The following is a 24926-nucleotide window of genomic DNA, read 5'->3' as shown; positions in this document are numbered from 1 at the left end:
TCAACAGTAAAACACAGGAATGGAAACAAATAAGGTGTTTGTTCTGGAAGTGGTTATTTATTTTTACTGTGAGCCTGAGCCTGAGGATAATGAAAGCCCTCAAATTAACTATCCCTTTAAAGATTCTTTATTTACAGTCTAGGTGACTCAAATACTTGTAATACTTGGACCCGTAACACCTACAGTACATGAATTTATTTAACAGACAACCTTGTCCAAGAAGTTATATGTCCTGTTCAGAACACACAAAGGCTTTCGTGACACGTAACATACCATCAATCTTGACCCTTTCCCTTTAATCTTGATCACAGTAATTGCATACATTTCTGCCTGAATTCTGGACTGTTGTTGGAAGAGATAAGTGCAGTCAGATTCTCACATTTGCTCCCACAGGGGAGCAGATACATTTTGGCAGCAAGGTATGTGCAGTAATCACTGCATATTTGAAAATTGATTCTAATTTGGGAACAGAAATCTCTGACTGAAAAGTAAGGGTTAATAGTGCCATAATTTCAAAAAAGGCACTATTTGGAAGGTGTGGCACGTGCTCAGATTTGTAAGAATAATGTGTTCTCTGGTTTGGACAGTTACACAAAAATATATTTCTTCCCTTGCTAGAGAAGCATTTATGTAAATATCCAGACAAACGCCTTATCTTGCAAGGACAGGGGGGTGAAATAAGAAATCTTATTCCCATGATAACATAATGTGAATGCTCAGTTGAATAAAAATGGTTCAGATAGTATGATTGCTAAGTACCTGAGGAGAGGAAAAGAGAAGTTAACCTTATCTAACATTGGTGATGTTTGCCTTTCCTCAGAGCGAATTTAATGTGATGCTATCGTTCATTGTTCTATAGTGCTCCAATGATTGATTTGAAAATCACTTACAGGAAGTGGTTGCAAGATTTATACTGTCTCTGGATTAAAATTAAGCTACTTCAGCCAGCCCCTTCTAGAGGCTGCTTAACTTGACTTTCCTTGCCTTCAAGGATGATTTGAGATGGAATACAATTTTTTTTAACAAAGCTGCTTCTTTTAGACACCATGAAAAGCATTCTGTCAAAATCAATTCTTCCCATCTTAATTGGAGATGGGTAGCAGACAAAAAGCATTTTTCTATTTGGACACAGGGCTCCCAACAAAATATATAATGTGGTTTTCTTTCATTTTTAATTTAAATGGTTGAGACTTAGGAAATGGTATATGCTGAATATAAAAAAGCGCACTCTACGTGGCATCATTTTAGAAAAATATATTTTATATGTTTACAAAATGTGGATATTGATTCAATATTTTGGTATTATTTATTATTAATTTTCATGCATTACAGACTGTGAAACATTTTAGTGACTTGCGTAAGCAGTAAATTGCCTAATCAGATAAGAGAATTGATTGGGCACAGGAAATAAAGGGATTTAACCTGTTGAATGTCAGCCTGGTAAAAATCAAAAGACAAAAAGAAACCAATGTGCCCTGCTAATCACGAGAAAACTGGTCAAGAGTGTTTAGTTGCAACAAAACTCCACTTGCAGAGAATGAGAGCAACCTGAATTCCTGAATGGCACTATATTAATCCTACAAAACAGTCTTCTGCTATCTAGTGCAAAGAAGTGTAATTAGTAGAGCTTCCAATGGTGATCACACATGCTACTAGCCTGTGGCTTTCACAGTTGATCACAGTTTCCCTGTTGATCAATCCTTATGAAGACAAATAATCAGAATAATGAATTTACCTCTGTCACATCTATTCAATAATACAGTATATCAGTGCACCTATTACAAAAAAAGGTTTTGTCATTTTCCTAAGGCCTTTGTGAATTACTGTTGAGACCTCATACAACACAAACACACACTGTAAACAATTTCAGAGAGAACAGAATGTTAACAACACACCTTAAGAAATGGACAATTACCACTATTATTACCGTCTTGTTAAATAGGGTTCACACTATTTAATCTGTTTCTATTAATTTGTTTGAAACTGACAGAAATCTACTGTCAGTAGTGGGTCCTCCTTGAAATGGTTATGTGTCATTTTGTGTCACCTTTACAAAATATTGGGTTTCTTTCTTTTTGAAACGTGCCTATAATTATTAGAATGTGTGGTAGATCTCTTTCATCCTTTGTGATACTTTCATCTCTGAACAGCAGATTTTTCTCCAGTCAGACGATAACTTAAGTGTCAAGCATTTTATAAATCATAATTGTAATTCAGGCATCTGAATCTTTTGAAAGCAGGTTTTTAGTAAATATTTTAAAACCTACACAGTCGTGAATCAATGGATGTGCCTGTAATGTAGATGACAAGAGAACCCTTAACAGATTTGAAGTATCATACAGCTAATGGGATATGGCACTTTTGCAGCTTTCCACAGCTCTAAAAAAATATATATATATATCTAAATAAATCTAAAATCATAAGCTGAAAATGACTTGCCTCAAATGCTTACCTCTCACATTTAGTGGCCTGTGAAAATGTGCTGAGATCTCTTGTGGCATATTTCCATTGATCTTTACCTTGCTCTAGAACCTAACTTTTGAAGAACCCACAAGAAATACTTTATTTTGAAACCGACTTGATTTTACATAACAAGTGCTCTGTCATTGAGTATCCAACACATTCATTTATGATATTACATCTTTAAGACACACATTGAAATTCAACTAAAAAAAAATGTTTAAGAGGATTTCTTTTAACACAAAGAATTATGAACATTTTAGGACTACAGTTACCACTAACTTGCAGTTCTTAAATGTTACCACTAATCTATGAATATGATGGATTATTGCAGAGATGTTAGAATACAAGGAGAATTTTCAAGCCTAAACTACAATACAGTTTGAATAAATTCATATGGCATATCTTCTGTCTGTCTGTCAACATGTAACTACTAGACTTCCAGTAATCCAGTTTCTATTTCAGAGCACATTTGAGTAAAAGCAAAAATGATTTTAAAAACAAAATGTATAAAAAACCTGTATGATGGTCATCACTTCAATCTTAACATTAGTAATGTGTAAAACAAACTTATATGTTTTGCAAGGCATTGCTCCATAAAATCAAGACTGTAAGCATATCATAGCAGCAGCCATATAACTCTGCAGCTCACAACTGGCAACCCACTGAAGCTAAGCAGGTGTGAGCTTGGTCAGTACCTGGATGGGAGACCTCCTGGGAAAAACTAAGGTTGCTGCTGGAAGAGGTGTTAGTGGGGCCAGCAGGGGGCGCTCACCCTGCGGTCTGTGTGGGTCCTAATGCCCCAGTATAGTGACAGGGACACTATACTGTAAACAGGTGCCGTCCTTCGTAAGAGATGTAAAACCAAGGTCCTGACTCTCTGTGGTCATTAAAAATTGCAGGGCGTTTCTTGAAAAGAGTAGGGGTGTAACTGTGGCGTCCTGGCCAAATTTTCCATTGGCCCTTACCAATCATGGCCTCCTAATTATCCCCATCTATTATTATAGGTCAGACTGGAACTGGTTCTTGCGTGGTACTAGATAAAACAGAAAAAAAAAACACACCCAAGGCCAATGAAGTGCTGACGCTAATGGAAGCTGATTAAAAACAATTTTAAAAAGTGGGACACACTCACTTAACACTTTATCATGTTGTTCTTCGGCACAAAATTGGCCATCATCAAGACATACAGACTTGTCTCAACTGAAGTCTAATATCACCTAAAAAAGGGGATGTCAGGTAAAGGTAAACAAAAGACAACTTCAGTTACATATTTTTGACAATGCTAATGGTAACGAGCCCTTCAGTTTGTATTCTAACTATACTTTTTATATCTCCTCTTAACAGTGTTACAGATTCTGTCACTTTCACAGAAAACTCTGTAAGAAGAACATTATGGGGCAGTAACGCATCGGGGGATTTAACAGCTGTTGATGGATTTGGTTTTCTATTTGAAGCATCAAAAAGTCAAATGTACCATCAGTGTGAATATGAATCCATTCCAGGGGATTTATGGGATTATCATCCTAATTAAAGCACAAATCAAAGCCAGATATTAAAATCTGTTTTTCAATTTCCACACCTTTCAATAGGATTTCTTTTCCCACTTATGTAAAAGGAAATTACAATACCAATCATGCTGTGCAATTTTGGGATGATAAGAATATAACTCACAGTAGCTTTCAAACTAAATGTAAATCTTATTGTGAGAACTTCAACGTCATAATGACTGGAGTTTCCTACTGTTTGTTTATCCTTTCCATTAATGGATAAAAGCAAAACAGTATGTATGTACACTACAGAAAACTGTGTAGTGAAAACTGTATGGAGAACACATTTCATTCACGGAAACCTGATATAAATAGACACCCACATTTGAAGAAATCCCTGTTTATTTTGAAAGCAGACTTTGTGCATGCCAAAAAATGTCTGTCTTGAAGAGTGATGGATGAAATGATGGATGCCTTTTTTTACAGGCCAACCATAGTGACCAGTGACTTTATAATAATAATTGCTTACACTTATATAGCGCTTTTCTGGACACTCCACTCAAAGCACTTTACAGGTAATGGGGACTCCCCTCCACCACCACCAATGTGCAGCATCCACCTAGAAGATGCAAAGGCAGCCCACCACACATCAGCTATTAGTGGGGAGGAGAGCAGAGTAATGAAGCCAATTCATAGATAGGGATTATTAGGAGGCCATGATTGGTAAGGGCCAATGGGAAATTTGGCCAGGACACCAGGGTTACACCCCTACTCTTTTCGAGAAACACCCTGGGATTTTCAATAACCACAGAGAGTCAGGACCTTGGTTTTACATCTCATCCGAAGGACGGCGCCTGTTTACAGTATAGTGTCCCCGTCACTATATTAGGGCATTAGGACCACATGGACTGCAAGGTGGGCGCCCCCTGCTGGCCCCACTAACACCTCTTCCAGCAGCAACCTTAGTTTTTCCCAGGAGGTCTCCCATCCAGGTGCTGACCAGGCTCATACCTGCTTAGCTTCAGTGGGCTGCCAGTTGTGAGTTGCAGGGTGATATGGCTGCTGGTTTATGTTTATGTTATGGAAGTGACATTCAAATTGCATGCCACATTCATAATGTAGAAAGGAACATTTTTTACTAACTTGCAGGTTTCCTTCAAATTCAATTAGTGAAAGTTTTCTTAAGAAAAATATTTTAAATAATCTCTCTTGGATAGCACTACAAATCTGAGTTTTCTAACTCACCAATAGCTCACTTTTTTATTACTGCTGTTGTAGCTGCAGAAAATGTTCCACATTTAAACTGATTCAATCAAATCCCCCCACACACCATTTTTCAATGCTTTTATGAGCTATGCTTCATATTTCCTCTGGAAGAAAAAATGTATGTTGAGAGGCACTCCACAATGAAATCTGAGATTCCCGGCTGTGTTATTGCACTTTATGTAATATTTTGGTGTTGTAATCACATATATAAAAGTACATTTTATACATGATATATTGAATATACTGTATAAAATGCCTTACAAAAGTATTCAGATTCTATCTATGGTGTCCCATGTTTAGAAATTACAAAAGGATAAATACCATTTTTTCAACTTAATATTTTATTCAAAACCTGAAAGCTCATACTGAAGACTTCTAAGGGTAAGATAAATTATAGTATATGTCAGCAAAACCTAAAAAGGAAAAAAACTGTAACAAAATATGTTGACTGCATAAGTAGTCCGACCTCTGAACACAATATATGTTGATCGCAGCAGTGAAAACCACAAGTCTTTTTAGGTCAGTCTTTCCCAAATTGCACTCCAAGTTGGTGTACTTTTCATCCATTCTTTTTGGCAGATTTGTTTAAATTCTCTCAAATTGTTTTTGAATTGCTTATGGTTAGAAGTTTTCAAGTCTTTCCACAGATTTTCAATAGGATTCAAGTTATGACTTTGACTGGACCACTCAAGGACACTTTTTTATTTTTAAGCTTCTCCATTGTATCTTTGTCCTTCTGCTTTGGATCATTGTCTAGGTAAATGATGTTTGCCTCAGTATTAGGTCTTTAGCCGACAGAAACAGGTTTTGCTCTAATATTTGCCTGTAATTTGCTCCATCCATTTTCCTTCAATCCTAATAAGCTTTCCAGTCCCTGCTGAGAAGCAACCCAACAGCATGGTGCTGCGACCACCATGGAGGATGCTGACAGGGAGATGTGTTGGGTCTGCCAAAAACAACAAAAACTTCCAATTTGGTCTCACCTGCGCACAACCACTTAGCCATTTGCAGAATCATTCAGGTGCTTTGTTATAAACTGTGAGATTACTTTTGTTTAGTAATGGCTTCCTTCTTGTCACCCTGACACCAAGGCTAGTTTTGTGTTCTGGATATTGTTGACCAATGCACATTTTCTCCCATCCTTTGAGCTCTGTAGGCCTCTCAAAGTTGTCATTTGCCTCACCGAGGCATCGTTCATCAGTCTCTTCCTTGCCCAGTTGCTCAGTTTGGAGGGACGGCCTGATCTAGGCAATGTCTGGGTGGTGCAAAGCACTTTCCACCATCTCTGAATATCCTTCTGAGCACAGTCTACTCATTCTTAATGGCTGAGGGATGTTCAGAGACTTTGATATTTTTATACCCTTGTCCTCATCTGTGCTTTACAAAGATTATTTCCATGAATTGCTTTGAAATCTTCTTAGTCTCCATGGCTGATTTATTTTTGGCACAATTAAAGTAAGAGTGAAAACACTATAGGAATGTTGCAGGTAAGCAGGGCCCATTGTGTCACCGTCTCCATACTCCATCAGTGCTACCCATGATTCCCTGTGAGCTGGCTAGCCATGTGTAATGACCCAGTCAGGACCACCTGAGGGGTCGTTTGCATACAGCAACAGCTCACACAAATGGGCATTATGACACAGATTAATTCACTCGATCATCCAATCATTTGAGATAATTCAATGCATGAAAACACCTTTATAAATGTAATTACATGACTATATGGGATTACAACATTACAGTTCTTCAGCAACATGAATGACATGATGATTTTGAACACAAATTGTAAATTCTGGTGAAGCATGGTTTTATTTCTCATTAAATTCTGGAAAAGCACATGTACACATAAGAAATCATGAAAGGGTAATTGAGATCTGTATCAGGGAGCAGCATTGCTTTGGCAGTGGCAGTTTAACAATGCTGGAGGCATCAAAACTAAATTTAGGAGTCTGTTTGCTGATGTTTATAGTAAGCTCACTGCACAAAGTAAAAAATTATGCTTTGAGACATATTCTCTCTTAGCTTTTGTCATAATCCATTAGTCTTTAAATATGATCATTGTCAGCCTGATGAGGCAGATGTAATGCAAGGCTTTCTGCTCCAATCTGGGATCAATAATATGAACTGATATATTGCATATTAATTACCATAAATTTATTTATTCCAAATTTTGATACAGTCTATACCGTCAGTTTGTTAGAACAATCTGGGTTAAGTACTTTTTACAAGGGCATTTGCAGGATGAGCTTTAATGTTCATGTGTCAACAGCAACCAAAGTCACACTAGTGATCTGGGTGTTTAACAGATTAAATGGATATTTATACCAGAGGATTTGTGTAACATCTCTGTCAGACTGTGCCTTACCAATTACATTAATTGAAACCCATGTGCAATGTGCTACAGTAGGTATTGATCACTTAAATATGGATACCTAATGTAAAGGCACATGTGACCCACACCACACAATTTCAAGCTTCCTTCTCAGGAGATTGATTTACCAATAGTGAAATGATGTTAATGCCATATTTTGCAGACCAATTCCCTCTTTAAAGTTAATCTTTGGTCTCAGCACATCATTTCTGAAATTTTTCATAATAATACAAATATTCATTAAATAGCTATCCCTTTTGGTCGAAGATGTTTGTCTTCTCTGAACCTGAAGGTGACTGATAAGGCCAAAACTGAATGCACACACACTCTTGCAGATTGAGGAGGTGTCTTCTTAAAGATATCACAAATCACACTCTTAGACATTTTTCATTGTCCTAGTCTTTTCACTCAACATTTTTCCTTATTTAGGCAGAAACACAGTTTTATGGCTTTGACCTTAATAACATGCAACGCATGATTGTGTTTAGACAATAACACTGCAATGTACTGTAAATAATGCAATAATAATAAGAACAATAATGCAATGAACATATAAATGTACACATGTGTATACATAATTAACATCTTCCAATGGGTTCACAAGCTCAGGTGTAAGCAGTTACGTTTAATAATTTAAACTAGTTGCAGGCATCATTCTACCCAATTCAAATCTGACAGATTCAGGTTTTTATTAGATGCCATTTATTAGATTCGTTTTCAGTACATCCTTATCTATTGTGTGCCCTTGGTATCATTCACTCTTTTTTTAAATTTCCAGAGGAGGAGTAGAACTGATTTGCATTATCCTTTGTTATGAATTGAATTCCCAGAGTGTCTCATCACATTGTTTTTCTTGTCTATAGGGGAAGAGCTAATATTTGCTATAACCATTTCTGTGTACCAAGAAGTAGGATTCTTTTACATTTATTGTAATTGATGCTTTAATGATAGGAGATGGGCAATAAATACAACTAGAGAGTAAGAATTTTTTTTGGTTATTTTATATGATTAATAGAACAAATCTTTACTGCTAACTGAGATAAAATAATGCTTACACAAAAGAATGAGCACAAATTGACATTTTAGCCAGTAGAAGATTAATGTTGTGTGGTCAATCAAGTGTTGTGTGATCAATCATAATTCAAACCTAATTCAGACCTTTTTGGATGAAATAAAGTAGGCATCAAAACTTACCTTTAAACATTTAAGTAAAATATGTTTTGATGAGCCTTTATGTTTTATTCAATTTTAAATTGCAAGTGTACAAGAGCAAATTTTGTTAGGCAACAGGAATCACTGGAAAGTCAAGCACTGTATTCTACAGTTTTTGCTGGAGTTGTTTATGGATGTTTATGGGCCTACTGCATATAATTATAAGAAATGCTTCTACTCTTTCTAAATCTTTCCTGCTTTCTATCATTAAATGAAAAACAGTCCATATGCTATATTTTACGAACAAAAAGAGACCAGTTTCAATCGACCAGTTTCCTTGTCACAGTCTCTGCAGCATGCAATCCAGATTTCCCTCATGCTTGCTCACTTGGAAATTAAGATTCAGTATTATCAGAACATCACGCCTGCCTACGATCATATCCTGCAGGTGACCAATGGAGCAAAACATCTTTATTTTCTAATTATGGACCTCTTTCATATTCTCACAGTATACTAATGAAATCAGGAAAGGCTCATGCATATTAAAAATTCTGACTAAAGCTATAACAAATTGTGTTTTTAAAATTATTTAAAGGGGGTTCACTTAAATAGTATACAGGTATGTTTACATCCCATAGAAAAAATTACAAAATAGCACCACGAGCAATTTGTTGCATTTCTTAGACTAAATAGGTGGTACTTCCCAGTTTTTCTTACAATACTCTGACAATTGAACTGCTATGATATGAAACAAGAGATCTCATTTCTTAGCAGTAAAACATCAAAATAGGATTACAAAAGAAAAAAATCGCCTGCCTCAAGTGTAACACTGAGTGTTGAAAACTGTGGCTAAAGATCTAATTAAAGGCATTCGTTATCAGTTGAATTTGTTTCCAAGGAAACGGCACTTCCAAGTGGCTGAGACAAAGTGCCTTGGCAAAAAGCACAGAACCATTTAGCATATGGTGACTCCTGCCAGTTGTCCTGGCATGACATTCACATGCATATCAATATGAACAGATACATAAACAGATAAAAATATGAAGCGACCAAACTGAAGTATATAGTGTAGCTCAGCACTTAAATGTATCTTTTGACCTCTTGGTAATGAGACTTTCTTTGTTATGCATTGTATACCAAGAAAAAAAAATCAAAGAAGTGATCTGAACACAGAAACAGTCAAGTCTTCAATTTTTAAGAAATGCTCTCTCAGAATCCTATTATTAGTATGTTAGCTTTTGAGATCTAGTAACGACTGTAAAACAGCTCTATTGTGCTTTAATTATAGGATTATATCTTTACAATTATATCTCTACATGCACTACTGTTACTAGATTAATAATGCCCATCTGAAAATTATAAGGTACAGTTTCCAAGACACTTAATCCATGTGGATTACCATCTGGGCAGTTGGTGTGGGACCTTCTGTCAAAGCTTGTGCTAGTGAAACAGTATTTTCTTCAGGATCCTATTGTGTACTGTATCTCCGATATACACTAGTCAGTCTCATACTAAACACTTATAGACGGTTAAAATCTGAAAACCTCCAAGCATTCTACAACTCGATGTGTGTTGTAGCCTCATTTTGTTTTAAAGCGTCTGATGAAACTTTTTTACTTTTACTATTAAAGTGACCTGATTTGCTGTTCTCTGTCCTGCAGAACAAGATTTGGATAACATCCAAGTGACACTAAATAAAGCTGAAAGAACTGGAAAAAAGAATCTTGGACCCACTAAATAACAGAGAGAAGAGGAACAGTGAAGGAGAGAGAGAAAGAGGAGGGAGTTAAAGAGGGGGGGGGGGTGAGAGGGCTGGCTTCAGTAGCACTGACTGCAGTACAGACAACAAGCCTATTCAGCAATATCCCCATCTAATATAGATCTGCCTAGCACACAGCTTCCATTCAAAGGACCAGTTTTCACCTGGCTTTACAATCACAGCCCCAATTTGCAATCTAATGGACTTATTAAGTAGAATTCCAGTTCCATGAGGCTACAGTGGCAACAGTTCAGGTAAGTCTTCATTGTGATATATTTCTTTGCTTTAAGGAAGGCAGATAAAACAGCCTTACTACTCTGAGGACCCATCAGTCTCTGATTATTTTATTCCAGTTAGGTACTAGATTTGCAAAGGCGTGAAACAACTGACCTGAATGTGTTAGGCAATTAAAAATGTTGGCATTGAATGTCTGTTTACAGATGATTAAATATGCTCCTGAAATGACTTGTAGTCAACTCCAAAGCAGACATAATGCATCTGTTATTGGTGATGTTAACTCGTGCAGCAGGAAACTCGAGTATATTAATACCCTGATCATAAATCAAGAGCTATATTTATCTTTGATCAACCTCACTGTTGGCTTACTTTCTTTGTAACAGATGTACACTTAAGATAAAACCTGATGTATGAACATAGAGTATTTTGTTTTCAACTACAAACTCCTGTAATAAAATTCACGCAGATTACTCCATAATAGCTTGTAATTTAATCTATGGTATGCATCCAGATGAATTTAAAATCATATTTTTTTTGTTCCTAACTCCACAATAATGTATACACATATGATCGGTTGTTCCATTGAGTGGTTTATGGTGAAGATTTTTATGTTTAGTAGAACATACAGTTAACCTCTATTCAGTTTTAAGTTTCTTCTTATTAGCTTTTAAACGTAATACTCTTCTTATTTGTTCAATCAAAAGCAGTGAATTTAGATTCTATCACCTTGATATTTATAGCAAACACCTTGAAAATTGCAACATCTCCCAGCCCTTTTTCTATTAGGTAATTTGGAAACTTTTCTGTATGATGTTCAACAATGCCCTCATCTGAGCATTACTGGCAGTGCGATGGATTTTAAATGACAATGAAGTGGAAAAGTCGCTCACAGCAATAAAAAAAAGTTTATATACAGTATGCACATACATGTATTGCATTGTTAAAGCAAAGACACCTTTGCTTGAATAAAATTACATTGCAAGGTATTTTTGGGAACATTATTTTGGTGTTTAAACAAATGCATGTTTATGACTACAACAAAGGAAATTTGGGATTTTAAATCTGAAGTTTTATACTTGTGCAGTCACAGAAGCAAATGATCCAAAACAGATCTGTGACAAAATTAATCTAATAATCAAGTTTCTTTAAATGACACCAGTAAGTAAATAATACTTAATTTGTTATATCAATATCCAAACATTCCAAATAACAGTCACTGGACTAATATTAAGAAAATGTAATAATAGTCCTAGCCTTGAACAGCATTGCTTTCATAATAATAACAAATATCAAATGGTCTTTTATAAAGGCAAAATATTTTTGGAAATATGGTAATGAATATTTCTCCTTGAAATTAGGAATTTTACCTATAATACACAAATATTTATATCTCTTAAGTAATGTGTCTTGAATATTTGTATTTCTTAGACTATATGGGCTTTTCATTTTCAATGTGTGGTTAATGGACGTTTCATTGTATGATTTGTACTGATATAAAACAATAAGTGTCATAGAATATATTTATGTTCATATATGTGTCCAGTAGAGAAATACAAGCATTTAAATACAATCATCCCACACAATTTAATGTTTAAAGTCATAAAGTGTATTTAAATTGCTCATCAGACAAAACAACACCATTAGCAAACTCCATACATTCGCAAAACCTGAGGCAGAAACTAAACTCTTTAAAACAATATGAAAAAACACCACTAATATAAACAATGCTAAATGCATGCTGCTTCAAGGGGATAGTGTGAATGTGTCAAAAAAGAGTAATTATACTCATATTTATAATTTTATACATTTTCTATTACAATTTACTCTGCAGAGCTGTGCAATTACTAACACCACAGTAATGCAGCCAGCAACCTCATTTGGAAAGCAATATTTCATTCCCTCCCAGGTGCAGGGTATTACACACTTCAAAGTCCTATAATGCTGAAGAATTACGGTGACTCATTGTTCATGGTGAGTCAGTTAGGATAATGAAATTTTCATTTATTAAACTACAAAAAATCAAGAAGGTACAAAAAATCTATTTGCAAGACTTCTCAAGGGAGCCTGATTCTGAACAGGAATGCTGTGGGCTCATAGAGGTCCAGCTACAAGCATGGTGATGAACAAGCTGCTAATATATTCTTGTTACAAGAAGACACAGTTCAATACTGTTTGACTTCTGCCTTGAAGATGCAGTCTGTCATTTTCACAAGATTTGTTATCACGTGCAATGACTGATAGTAATTTGATTAGGATAACTCTCCCGGTTCAGAATCTGCAGGACTAATCACACTGAATCTGATAAGAACATTACATAAATCAGTTTAATTACCCTTCTGGGAAACCAGGAAAAGATACAACCACATCTTTATAGCCCAAAGACAAATTAGGACAACATTCTGATTAACCCACAGACAGGCAGACAAAGTAGTTCTAGAACACAATTCCTACTCTTCATACTTTCCACAGGCTAGTCATCTAGAAATATTAAGAACGTTAAGGAGGTATATTTAATATTTTGAAAAAGATCCCATGAATTACTTCTAATTTTATTATGATTTAAATCAAGACATCTGGTTTTTGCTGGTTGATAAAGAATAACAATATTTTTCTGTCTGTGCACAATCCACATAGCCATGAGATATTTTAGATTTTATGATAGTTATTTTGAGCACTAATTTATCATGTTATACTGTATTTACTTTTTATATGCTACAGACCGCAGGAAGCAGTATATATTTCTTTGGACTCTGAAAGAGGACACCCCATTAAAAAGTGCATTTGGGTTCATGATTTTTATTTTCTAACAGAAAACAGGAAAAAAGGTCTTTCTGTCTGAGAAAGCACAGCTTTGAAAGCAGAAATGTAGGATCACTACTAGCTCAAAATACAAAATGTTGCTAGAACTCTATGCAAACATTAGAGGGCAGATTTCACTACAGTTAGACGAGATTTCTTGATTTAGCACAAGAGCATGAATATCATTAAGTTTTTATTAAATCACCCACCCATGTCTAGAGCTGCAAAGCAATGTGATAATGAAATCAATTGCTTCCTGAACTTTCAATCCTCTACAGTTTACCTCCACTGAGAGCTAATTTGACACTTGAAAGGCAATGGAAATAAAACTTTAATTTAACTCAAAGCTCTTTTTCATTCTAGGTAATTCAGCTGGCATTAATCTTAAGAAGTCATCTGAGACATCTCTTAATTTCCAAAGGAAATAGATACGCTTCTGAACAAACAACGCCAGAAAGAAATCCCAAAGGCAAATAGAATCCTGCCTGCTCAGCAAAAAAGAAACAACAATAGAAAAAAAAACAATAAGAAAATTGGAAAATACATTGAGCTTCATTCTAATATAAGACCTGTGGCTCCGGGCTCCCTTTATTACTCTGGATTCAATAATAAAACACTGGGCTGCTGCCAAACAGCTCTAGCTAAAATCTCATTCCAAGTTCATTCTGAAAGCAGCAGTGCAGGATCTATTTGCGAAAATCGGACTGGACACACCGTCTTCTGCGCAACACGACGGCTGAATTTAAAGATGCGTTGAAAAACTGATCTGGGAAAACTAAGCACTCAACTGATAAAGTTCAGCCAGTGGATTCACTGCTGCATTCTCTTGAAAGGCGCATGGGTAGAGTAGGGGGTGCCCTGATAACCCACATAAAGTTCTTTTGAAGATATTTGAGAGAAGCAACAAAGGCCTCACATGAACTGCGCTCCTTAAAATGTCCACCTCTGATTGTCCTTGAAATCAGAGACATCAATGTTGTGTGGGATTCTACATATCTGCGCCACAGCCAAGCCATCTCGATGAGGCCCAAAATCTTGGGAAGCTCCTTATCCATTCCACTGGCATCAGACAATGGACATGCCACTGTCTTCACAGCTAATTACACAGAGGACATGCCTGTGCCTAGGAATTGGGATGACTCATCTTCTTCCATTATTGCACTGATGGTTGTGCTGACTCTTGCTTGTACTGTGATAATGACATCTCTGGTGACTTTCTATTGTCACAAGTTACAGCTGAAAGGCAGGAAGCTAAAGAAGGCTCAGGAAGAATATGAAAAGGATCATGGGAAAAACAACAAACAGCAAAGCACTGGAACAACAACAGTGCTTCAGAACCCTTAAGAAATCCAGTGGGCTTTAAAAAAAGCAATATATTTTCAACTGCTTTATTTAAACACTGATACAAGGGACTCCAGTTCAGCTAAAGTGTTTGGCATCATTTTCAAGAGCAGGAACATTTCTTCAGAAGAAATTCTATTTTCCAGGATCTTATGAGTAATATATTTTTAAATGTTTTAAGCACTGGTGAGACAGGTTTTTTTGGGGCGGGTTGCTTTGTTATTAGGTCTTTTTGTTTGAGTTTTGAATGCTGGCTGTTGCTCTGCCTAACATAAGACTTCAATGACGTACAAATTAAGAAAGAAAACAAATGATAACCCTTTTTGATGGTAGCTTTTGTCTTAAATGTCTGCAATTTGTAGAAGAAAAACCTGCAAATAAAGGTTTAGCATCATTATGCTTGATTATAAAATGGCAGTATATAGTTTTTAGGAAGGTATTGTGAAAAATGCATACAGTACTTATATTTACCCTTCAGTTATAACAATATTATTATTAAACTTGATTATATGAATTTATATGTAAAATATGTATGTTAAGTACTATTAGAATTTTCAAACCATGTATCAATACAATAAAGGTATAATCTCTTTATAGCAGTCCAACCTTTCTTTCATTCTCTACAATTTACATTAGCAATGGCATTCTACATCCTTCCACTTATACATTAAGCTTCATCACCTAATTGAGTTCAGACTCCAGTACGACAGCTGAAAAAATTACACTTTTTCAATGCCAAGCTCATGAAAACGATGTATGCAACTTTAAATAGCACCATCCATTGCATAACTTAATGTTTCTTCATGATAATTCTCAATCACAACAAAAATAGCTTTGCTCATTTTACCTTCAGACCTGAATCACCGAATGGGTATTGGTTTATGAGAGAGTTTAGTGCTCAAAATATTTAAGCACTGACATTACCATAGAAGATACTTAATGTCTGAAAACCAAGACAAATATGGATACTGACTCAAAGTGACATATATGCATATATCTGGATCAAGGCTGCAGGAAAACGGGCACTCTAAATAACAGAAACCTAAAAATCCTTTCTTCGAGTGGAGTGTTTTTAGTTTCCGAGGCCTTTTTGGCAGCACCACTAGGTGAAGTATACTACACAAAACACCTATACAGTTAAAAAGCCTTTGGGTCCATGGACTGTGAAAGTAAATATCAAAGGTCACCCACATCACTGTTGTTGACCAGAGGCAGGTAGTGTGCTTGTACCATATGATTTCTCATGGACAAAGGCAATGTTAATACTCACTGTCCAAAAGATCATATTTCCTATGGTCCCTCTCACACCAGTATGAAATGTCACTGTTAGATGATGCACAATTTGATCAAACAGGGCAACTATATTTATAGGCCCCAACATACATTTACAGATTATCATTTATAACAATAAAGATTAACTATCTTTAAAGCTTGGGAGGTTTGAATTTAGCACTAGTAATTCTAAGGTTTCACCTCTTTCTGATCCCAAGGTGATAAGTTGGTACCACAGATCAATGAAACTTGATTCTGCCATGAACAATTGAATGTATATGAATTTGTATCACACTAATTTAATATACTATACCTTTTTAATGCCTGAAGATTTGTCAAAGCTACCTTTAATGTTTCCAAGCATTTTAGAAGCAAAAAAAGGATAAAATCAACTTTTCAACAATGATTGGAATAAAGAGTTTTCCCTTTTAGCTTTAAATTAGGTATTTTATAAAAATTATGGAACAAGAGGAGGCTAGGAACAAATCTTATTGCTTATTTTGTAAATATACTAATTTGAAGTGTTAAAGTGACTAAAGCATGTACAGATTTTTTTAGAACTGCTTCATTAAAGCAAACACAGCGAGCCTGACAACAAACGCTAGTTTAAGATGTTCATTGAAAAAAACAAATAGTTTTTTTTAAATCAAATTAATTCTGTTTCTTGCTGTTCAGTTTTCCATTAGATCAGTCAATAAAAAACAACAAAGTATGATGCATCGTGTCTGACTAAAATTGCCTAACCTTATTTCTTTCAGGATGTCAGTATATGAATTTTGTGTTTTTCTGCCAATGTTCTTGTGCTCTATATTTACCAAAAATATGAAAATAATGAATTTACATTCTTTGAAAATGTAATTCCCTTGAAAACTATTTGGGAAAGAATGAATTACATAATTTTACTGTTAGTAATACTTTATTTTACTACTACCAATCTTACAGTATATTTTTCACAATATCACATTTTGAAATAATGTTCCTTTAACTACTGCAATAAGAAGAGTCTTTTATACCGTCCAAAAACATTCTTTTGATTTTTTTACATGGTATCACACCTTTTTATGCATTAAATGTAAATTATAATAAAATTTTCCTGTAAGAGTCACATTATGCTAAAGCGATCAATTTATTTGAAAAAAATATTTTTTTTCAATCTACATGTGCCTTGAGAAGAAATCATTTCATCCAGTAAATGTTGACCGATATAAAGAGAAATATGGAGTGCATTTGTAAAATTTCTTCCCAGCAGTGTTTATTATTTTCATTTAATATACAGTGAATTTAATGGTATTTGAAAAGCTGTTTCATACAAAGTTTTTCAGGGTATTAGTTTGTTCCTTTTCAATTAGTGCTCGCCAAATCTTGCTGGGATCATCAGAAAGTTTTGGAAGGTCTTTCAGTACTTCTCCTACAAGGCAAACAGAGCCCTATTGGGAAAGAAATAAACAAAAATTATTTGATGTTACTACACACTACATTATTATCTCCTCTCACATGTTCTATATCCTTTTAGAAAACATCTATGATCTCAGAATTACCACTTTTTGGTTATGAAAATTGTATAACAACAATACTAACTGTTAAGGTTCTTCATTTTATGAAAGAATTATAACTAATATATTTTCGGTCTATCTAACAAGACAATGGAATCGTACAAGATACTACCACAAGTGCAAGAATCTTACAATAATAGCTATAGCAATTTGATCATGTACTTTAAAGCCTTAAAGACAAAAATAATTAGGATAGTGCATGTAATGCAGATAATTAAATAATTGATGTCAGTGGGAATAATGTGCATGATACAGAGGGAGAGCAATGACTCAGATTAAATGTAATAATAAAGCAATGTAATTGTTTCCAGATTGCTCTACAACTCTTGCAACCTCATTAAACCCATATAAATCAGCCCAGAAATAGTAATAAAAATCTATTCTGCGTGAATTCGTCAAACACTGATATTTAAGTAGTGTTAAATACCAATAGAGAGCAGGAACTGCTGCAGTTAAATTAAATGAAATTACCCAGAAACAAAACTACTTTAACAAAGTAATACAACACGCATTGCACAGGTAATTGAATTCTCTTAAAGACTTGTTCATGTAAAATACACTGAGAAAAACAAAAGTCAGGTACTCTATAGCACACTGGATGCCTGATAATATGTATTGCATACTTCCTTAATAAACTCTCCAAATTACACTCTCTGTAAATTACACTCTCTCCAAATTAAGATGTGCACAAGAACACGTACTTTGGTATATATGGTTCCTTCTATTTTCTCTTTGAGAAGCAGTGATTCAAGCTGATTTTTCTTTATTCTGATGAAAGTGTCTCTCGCAAGATCAGCTCTTTTATTCTGACAGGCGTGACATCTTGAAGGCTGATGCATCTTTGCTTCTATACCCTGTGTTCAAGTCACACATTGCAGGCAGAAGTGTTGAAAATTGAAAAAATTGATAACTAATTAAAAAACAAAAATGAGAAAATATGCTATTTAATAAAAATATATAATGATCTTGTTGAGTTCAGTTTTAGCTACGGCTAACACATAATAAAGGAAAGTCAATTTGTGTCTTTTATATCATTATTCCTTGATGAGAAATATCATTATACTAAATCAAATTAAAACATAAAATCATTCATTAATAATTAGACAGATTGATACTGTTGTTGCTTACTTGAATTGGGACTAAAGTAGGTCAACATTAAATATGTCTGATAATTATTAAAAACAATATAAAAAATACAAATTGAAGTCATGAACATTCCATGTAATCATTATGCAGTAGCTTTATAATTATATTTTCAAAATGGTTAATAATGCTATTGTTCTTCGGACGTTTTGAGCTTTAGTCTGTAATTTACATATTTCTTTCATCTATAATGTTTTCACATTTACATTAAATATCATCTTCTTAAAACATTACAGAGCATTGTTATAGCAGTTCACTTGGGTCACTGCATTTTTTTCCAATGCTTCCTGAGTAAAACAGTAATTACTGGAAAATTCTGAATCATTGTACTTAATTAATACATTGAAATCTCTTGTGAACTCTTCCAGATACTTTCAGAATTAATTGCTTTGGATTCAGAATAATTGTACTCCTCTGAGTGGCCTTTATTTCAGGTTTTGCACCCCTGAAAATCTTGGACCACTTCTAGCTTTGTTCACAAGTGCAGATGCACGGTCCTTTGGAAGCAGTCAAATGAAGGTCAATCCTAATGAGCTGCTAGCAGAACTCTTACTGTAGATTCTACAGTACATCAGAATCCTTTTAGGCAGGGCATGCTGATCTTGATCTGTTTTTTAAGCTCTGTGACCACATGCCAATTAAGGTTAGAAAACAAACAATATGTCCTCTTTACTCACTGGATTGAGCTTTCATCACCTTCACACTAACTGAATTTATTTTTAAAAAGAGCTTGGATCACTGATTTTTAAGACTTTCCTTTCCAGCAGCAATTCCTATGTTGCACAAGAGGAATGAGGACATGTGGATTTACACATCAATCAAAGTCATTCATCTGTTGACATTCTATGATCTCCACAGTGTCTTAAAGGAGCCCAAATGCAAATGTCACTTTTTTACTGCACGTTGAGAGGATTCCGGTTGACTAACGCCAACTGTACCATGGTAGCATGGTGCCTACTGGTCAGCCAATTACATCCCACTGATCATCAGGGCCATTGAGCTCCACCTGTGTTCTGAACAAGTGCCTTTGCTGCTTGATCTACTCTGGAGATCTGAAAACGTTAACTAAAAACGTAAAATTCAAGCACAAACACATTACATAGACCGAGTTTGTCAAAAGATCTGTCTTAGCTTTGACTTTGGTTCCTTGACAGACAGTTAAAAAGATCATTGTGGAGCAAAAGGCTTCACAAACACTGCAAACAAAAGCACAAAGAATGACAAGTTACCTTTTTCATTGCTGCTGTGAAACTTTTTAGTCTAAGCCTCTCAAAGACCTGCTGGGGGATTACACAAACTAAGTGTTCCCCTGACAGCCCTGCTGCCTTCTGCATACTTCTTTCCACGCTGCATCCGGACTCATTTGGTTTCTGCTGTTGCTGAACATTTCTGATCCTTGTTCTGCAATACAACTTCAAAGCATCCCTCTCGTCTGGGCCCAGTTTTCGTGCATCTGTCACAATCAATAATTATACAGCTCTATCATATTACTGTGCAAAGGACACTAGTACACATCAATGGTACTAAAAGAACAGAGGAGCAGAATGTGACCCTAAAATAAAATGCTAGATACAGTATTTTCTGAAACGGATCTAAAGCAACACTGTATCTCTATTGACACTACTGTAATGACATGTAAAAGTACAAATATTATACACTTCATTGGTGACTTGACTTCAAATGCAGTTGCTGGAATATGGAAGGTACTCATTACCATGATATATATGAGTGCAGACAAGGGATTATGCAATATTTGGTTTGCAATACCATCCAAAACTGCAACAACTCTGCCTAAAAACACCATGATTTGAGTGGGCTATGCTAAGATGAGACTAAAGGCAAAATCACCTTTCGAAAAAAATAAACAAAAAGAAAAAAGAAAAACAATATATAATAAAACCCAATGTCCTGACAGCCAATATCAGTTTGAAATATTGTCTGTTATAGATTTTCACTTACAATGTCTACACTCTTGACCCAATGTGTCTTCCAAATATAAAAACATAATTAAAAAAATGAATTATTTATAGGGATTCTAAATACTCCACTTTAATATTTTTTGCTCATGTTTCTTTTTCAAAACAGAAAGAGACACTTTCATCTGATTTCCTTCATTTCAATTAACATTTTTTGTTCCATGAGATTTGCTTTCTTAAGTTAAAATACATAAAAAAGTTTTATACGGTTTTTAATTTGATCCAAATTGGGGATAATGTGTCCCATTAGGCAAAGACATTAAAGCCTTGCCTAAGTAATTATTCCTAGTAATTGCTTTCTTCATTCTAATAATCCCTGGTGACATCACTTTAAAAAGAAAAAAATAAAGCATTTATCATTCTGCACATCAAATCCATAAAAGGAGAGATGAGGAAATTAGTCCTCAACAGGTGAAAAAATGGCATATCTACAGTATTTCTAGATTTTTCAAACTGAGCAATAAAGTATGCTAAAAATCTCATATCTCCAGACAACCCTGCAGCAACATTTACTTCTGTTGACTTAGTTGATTTAAATATCAGGCCAGAACTATTTTTGTGTACATTAGAAAGTATTCTTGACTTATTCAAACAAGAAACATATGCTTACTTGTGTTCTTATATATAGAACAATATTATTTATACCCTATAATACTGAGAGGGTTAAAAAGAAAAACATTTATAGTACTTTAAAATGGTCATGTATAAGTAATATTTATTAATGGAAGTTAGACGTAATATTGCTAATTCCCTTGGATACAATACAGTCTTTAATCATGTAATGTTGTACCATTTTCTCTTTTCTTATGAAAGTTAGCTTTAACAAGCTACAAACATGCATCCAAACCTACCATTATGTTAGAAATAAGTAGACAGTTTTCAAAACATGTTAAAACTGTGAAAAGGCTCTCGCCCATTTTGATGTCTTATCTGAAAGTATCTAGTTGACACTTTGTTCTGTCTCTTGCAGCCTGACAGACAACACTTTTGACGTACCCTTTTGGGGAAGGATGTTTGATCGTTGTTTCTGGGATGGGCTCGACGGGGAGGCTTTATTCCTCAAAACCTGAATTCGTTTTCTACTGAACTCTTCTTCAGCTGTGATCTTGTTTTCGTTGTACTGCTCAAACTTTTCATCTAACAGCAAGAAAAGGACAGAGTCTCTATCCAGCTGATTCACTGTTGCATGATTTGATAATTTAAAATGCAGCCAACAGTGACTTATGAAGTTTCGATTTACTTTTGCAATTTTAATAACCAGAGCACTGATTTCTCATTTGGATGGCATTGATTAAGGCAATGAACTTTCATATAAGAACTTCAGTGAAAGAACTGAGATATTGAAGGATTTATGAGTACAATCCTTTCTAAAATTCTTCTTAAACGGTTTAATCTTCGTTTCGATTAATAGCCCTTCAACAAAACAGTGTCCCATTTAATTAGTTAAAAATCGTCTTTATACAACACTTTTCATTTAAAGCACCATATACTGTAATGTGAATAACAGGGGACACGATAAATGAAAGACCACATACATTCAATATAAAAAACAGATTAAGCACATTAAACCAAAAAATAATTTAAAGGTAGAGCAGGCCTTACAGTACCCACCAGATTTATACATACCACCAATGAAACAGAAACAAAACCATTATAGTACAAGTTAAAGACTGAATAATTCCTATTACTTAAAAAGTTCTAAAATCATCGTACAGTAATCATAATAGCATTGCATACTGCCCATAAATTATTAAATTCCAGAAAACATGATGGTCACATTTATCATCACCTCTTAAGTGTTTCATCATCTAATCAACCTTCAGAACTCTATAGAGATTTCCAAGGATTTTTTTGTTTCCCTTCGGTATTTAAGGAGGTAAACATGGAAGACATTACGGTAAGTACTGTAGTAAAATGGTCAAGGTCAGAGAGTTCTCTGAAGACTGCAGGTAAATGATTTCTGACTTCCGCAAGTTGAAGGATAGCTATAAAATGCTGAATCTATCACTTTCCATTGTAGTACCCATTATTAAGAAATTTAAGGCTGCCAGGAAGAGAGGATGTAAGTGTATCATGAGGATACACTTATCTCACGTGGAATCAAACAAATGCTACAGGAAGCCATTATAAATTCATATCATAAATCATAATTGTATATGAAAGTACGAATCTTCTGCTGTTCTAGTTGTGATGGAATTTGTTGATCTCTTGCTGACCTCCTTTAATAGACCAAAACCGTAATCCTGGAGAGCTGTGTTATAAACAAATTGATTTTTACATCCGCATAGATTAAAATCTCAGGTGCTGTGGACTTCTCAAAAGCAGTAGAGTTAGAATGTTAAAGATTTACCTTCATATCCTCTTTCAGATGATACCAGTCTTTCTCTCTGCGAGTTGAATCCTTCACCAGAGCAAAATGAATTGAATGAGTCACTCCTGTAACTCTTTGTCCTTTCAAATTCAGCAGAACAGGACTCATATGTGTCTCCTGCAAATCTCAAAGCTCTGCTACTGCTGCTGCTGCTTTCGGAACTTGGCCACGTTTCAAATGAATCCTCTTCGTAATTCCCAGACAACTGTTGTCTTCCATTCTCCTCTGTCCCACTTGTCATAAGAAATTCCATTTAGCAATGCAGGGCAATTTGGCCATCTAGGAAAAATCCAAGTGAAACGTACACAAACACAAGTATTTCTAATCCTGATGTTGGAAGCAGAAGGCAATTGTAATTACAAAAGACAGCGTTTACAACTATTTGATTTTTAAACTATTAAAATCATCAGTGTTTACAAAATCAGTATCATCATGTATAAGACAACTCTTTTGTTAAAACCAACAGATGTTTGTAGGTACTCCAGATGTTTATATTTGCATTCAATTTAAAAGCAATAAAGAAACAACAATTTAAAATAATTTACTTAAAATAAGTGGTCTTAACACTGGATCAAGAACAGCATTATTAAATAGGCAGAACCTGTTAAATTAGATCTAAGTTTATATATTATCTATAACTGGTACATTTATACAGAAACCTTTGCGTTACTTTTGTAAGGGCACTACAATGGTACCATTCAAGAAGGAATGTCCCATTTCCTCATATGGCCTTAAAATTTTCGAAAAGATTACACCGTATGTTTTTTTTTCAATTGTCGTATTTACAACATGCACTGTTCAGTTTATAAACAGTCTACTTGAGATTTAGGGGCTACATAAAATCAGACCATCCATAGGTTTATACAAAAGACTAGAATTACCTTAGGTTAATTCACTCGAAACATCCGTAATTAAAATGGCTCGATAAGTCAGCAAAGTATTTAAATAGTCTTATCAAACTATATTTAATAACATAAATAAAGACAAGACATTTAGAACTAGAAGTAGGAGTTTTTGGATATTTAAATTTTAAAGGTTTGTCTACTAATCGGCAGTATAAACAACACGACATAGGGATAAATAATCAATCCCATTAAACCTTTTGAATGTACAGTACTGTAGTCGATTGTCATCAAATGCTTCTCATTCATTCATCCTCGTCCTGGTGAGGGGTCTAAATATTAGAATTAAGTCTTGAAATATTTGGGGGAATTTGCACTAATCGGGAATCATGACTAGTCTGAAACGAAACCACATGCCACTATGTAACTACTAATTCTATCTCCTTCTGTACGCGAGTCTTGAAAGAAATCTCCAGAGTTATAAAACTATGTCAATTATAATGTTTTTGAGAACTGTTTTGATATAAGATAATGATTAAAACTTACCAATGGTGGCCATATTAAAGACGCGTTGTCATTAGAAACGAAAAAGGGTCAACGTCTGTGCGACCAATAAATAAGTTTCTACTGCATCCAGACGCTACGGAACTAAGTTCCTATACGCTTAGACTGTAGTGAATAATTTCACCACCAGGTGGCAGCACATACTTTACCGCGAGGTCTTACTTTGATGTTTCACCTCGATTAAGCGACTTTGATTAATAACTATGATTTTTTTAGAATGGGCTACATTTTATATAATACATTTTGTGCTTAAGGAAGAGAGTAGTATTTATTTATGCATTATTCAGCAGTATACTTCTTTTTTGATTGGACCATTCCAACATTGAATAG

The 24926-nt window shown here is 34.8% G+C and overlaps 1 protein-coding gene and 1 long non-coding RNA gene across 3 annotated transcripts; one reads left to right on the top strand and one right to left on the bottom strand.

Moving 5' to 3' along the window:
- The first annotated feature begins 10198 nt into the window (after window positions 1-10198).
- LOC148653815 (uncharacterized) lies at window positions 10199-15474 on the top strand. The gene is made up of 2 exons (XR_015924847.1): window positions 10199-10752; window positions 13898-15474. It is a non-coding gene; the product is annotated as an uncharacterized LOC148653815 (long non-coding RNA).
- Window positions 15475-17044: 1570 nt separating this feature from the next.
- On the bottom strand, window positions 17045-24712 carry LOC148653814 (uncharacterized protein C8orf48-like). 2 transcript variants are annotated; one of them, XM_088596760.1, is made up of 6 exons: window positions 24579-24712; window positions 23170-23469; window positions 21816-21956; window positions 20073-20296; window positions 18402-18554; window positions 17045-17574 (listed from the first exon to the last, which is right to left on the bottom strand). In XM_088596760.1, exons 2-6 carry the CDS (start codon window positions 23441-23443, stop codon window positions 17452-17454), a joined length of 915 nt encoding a protein of 304 aa, XP_088452886.1. In that variant the 5' UTR covers window positions 23444-23469; window positions 24579-24712; the 3' UTR covers window positions 17045-17451. The 2 variants fall into 2 exon arrangements, with proteins under 2 accessions (XP_088452886.1, XP_088452887.1); XM_088596761.1 differs by having other exon boundaries at window positions 23170-23220; window positions 24579-24669.
- Window positions 24713-24926: the final 214 nt, after the last annotated feature.

Source organism: Lepisosteus platostomus, chromosome 10, assembly GCF_059453375.1.
Source record: "Lepisosteus platostomus isolate fLepPlt1 chromosome 10, fLepPlt1.hap1, whole genome shotgun sequence".
Lineage (NCBI taxonomy): Eukaryota > Metazoa > Chordata > Actinopteri > Semionotiformes > Lepisosteidae > Lepisosteus > Lepisosteus platostomus.
Note: the sequence above shows the minus strand (reverse complement) of the source record. Positions and strands in the feature narration are given on the sequence as shown.

Bases quoted from the DNA above. Each gene is read 5' to 3' on its own strand.
- LOC148653814 (XM_088596760.1), bottom strand. From the start codon at position 23,443: ATGGAATTTCTTATGACAAGTGGGACAGAGGAGAATGGAAGACAACAG. The intron at 21,957-23,169 runs GTAAATCTTTAA...TCTTGCTGTTAG, and splicing joins ATCTGAAAGAGGATATGAAG to ATGAAAAGTTTGAGCAGTAC. The intron at 20,297-21,815 runs GTACGTCAAAAG...TGATTGTGACAG, and splicing joins AAACATCCTTCCCCAAAAGG to ATGCACGAAAACTGGGCCCA.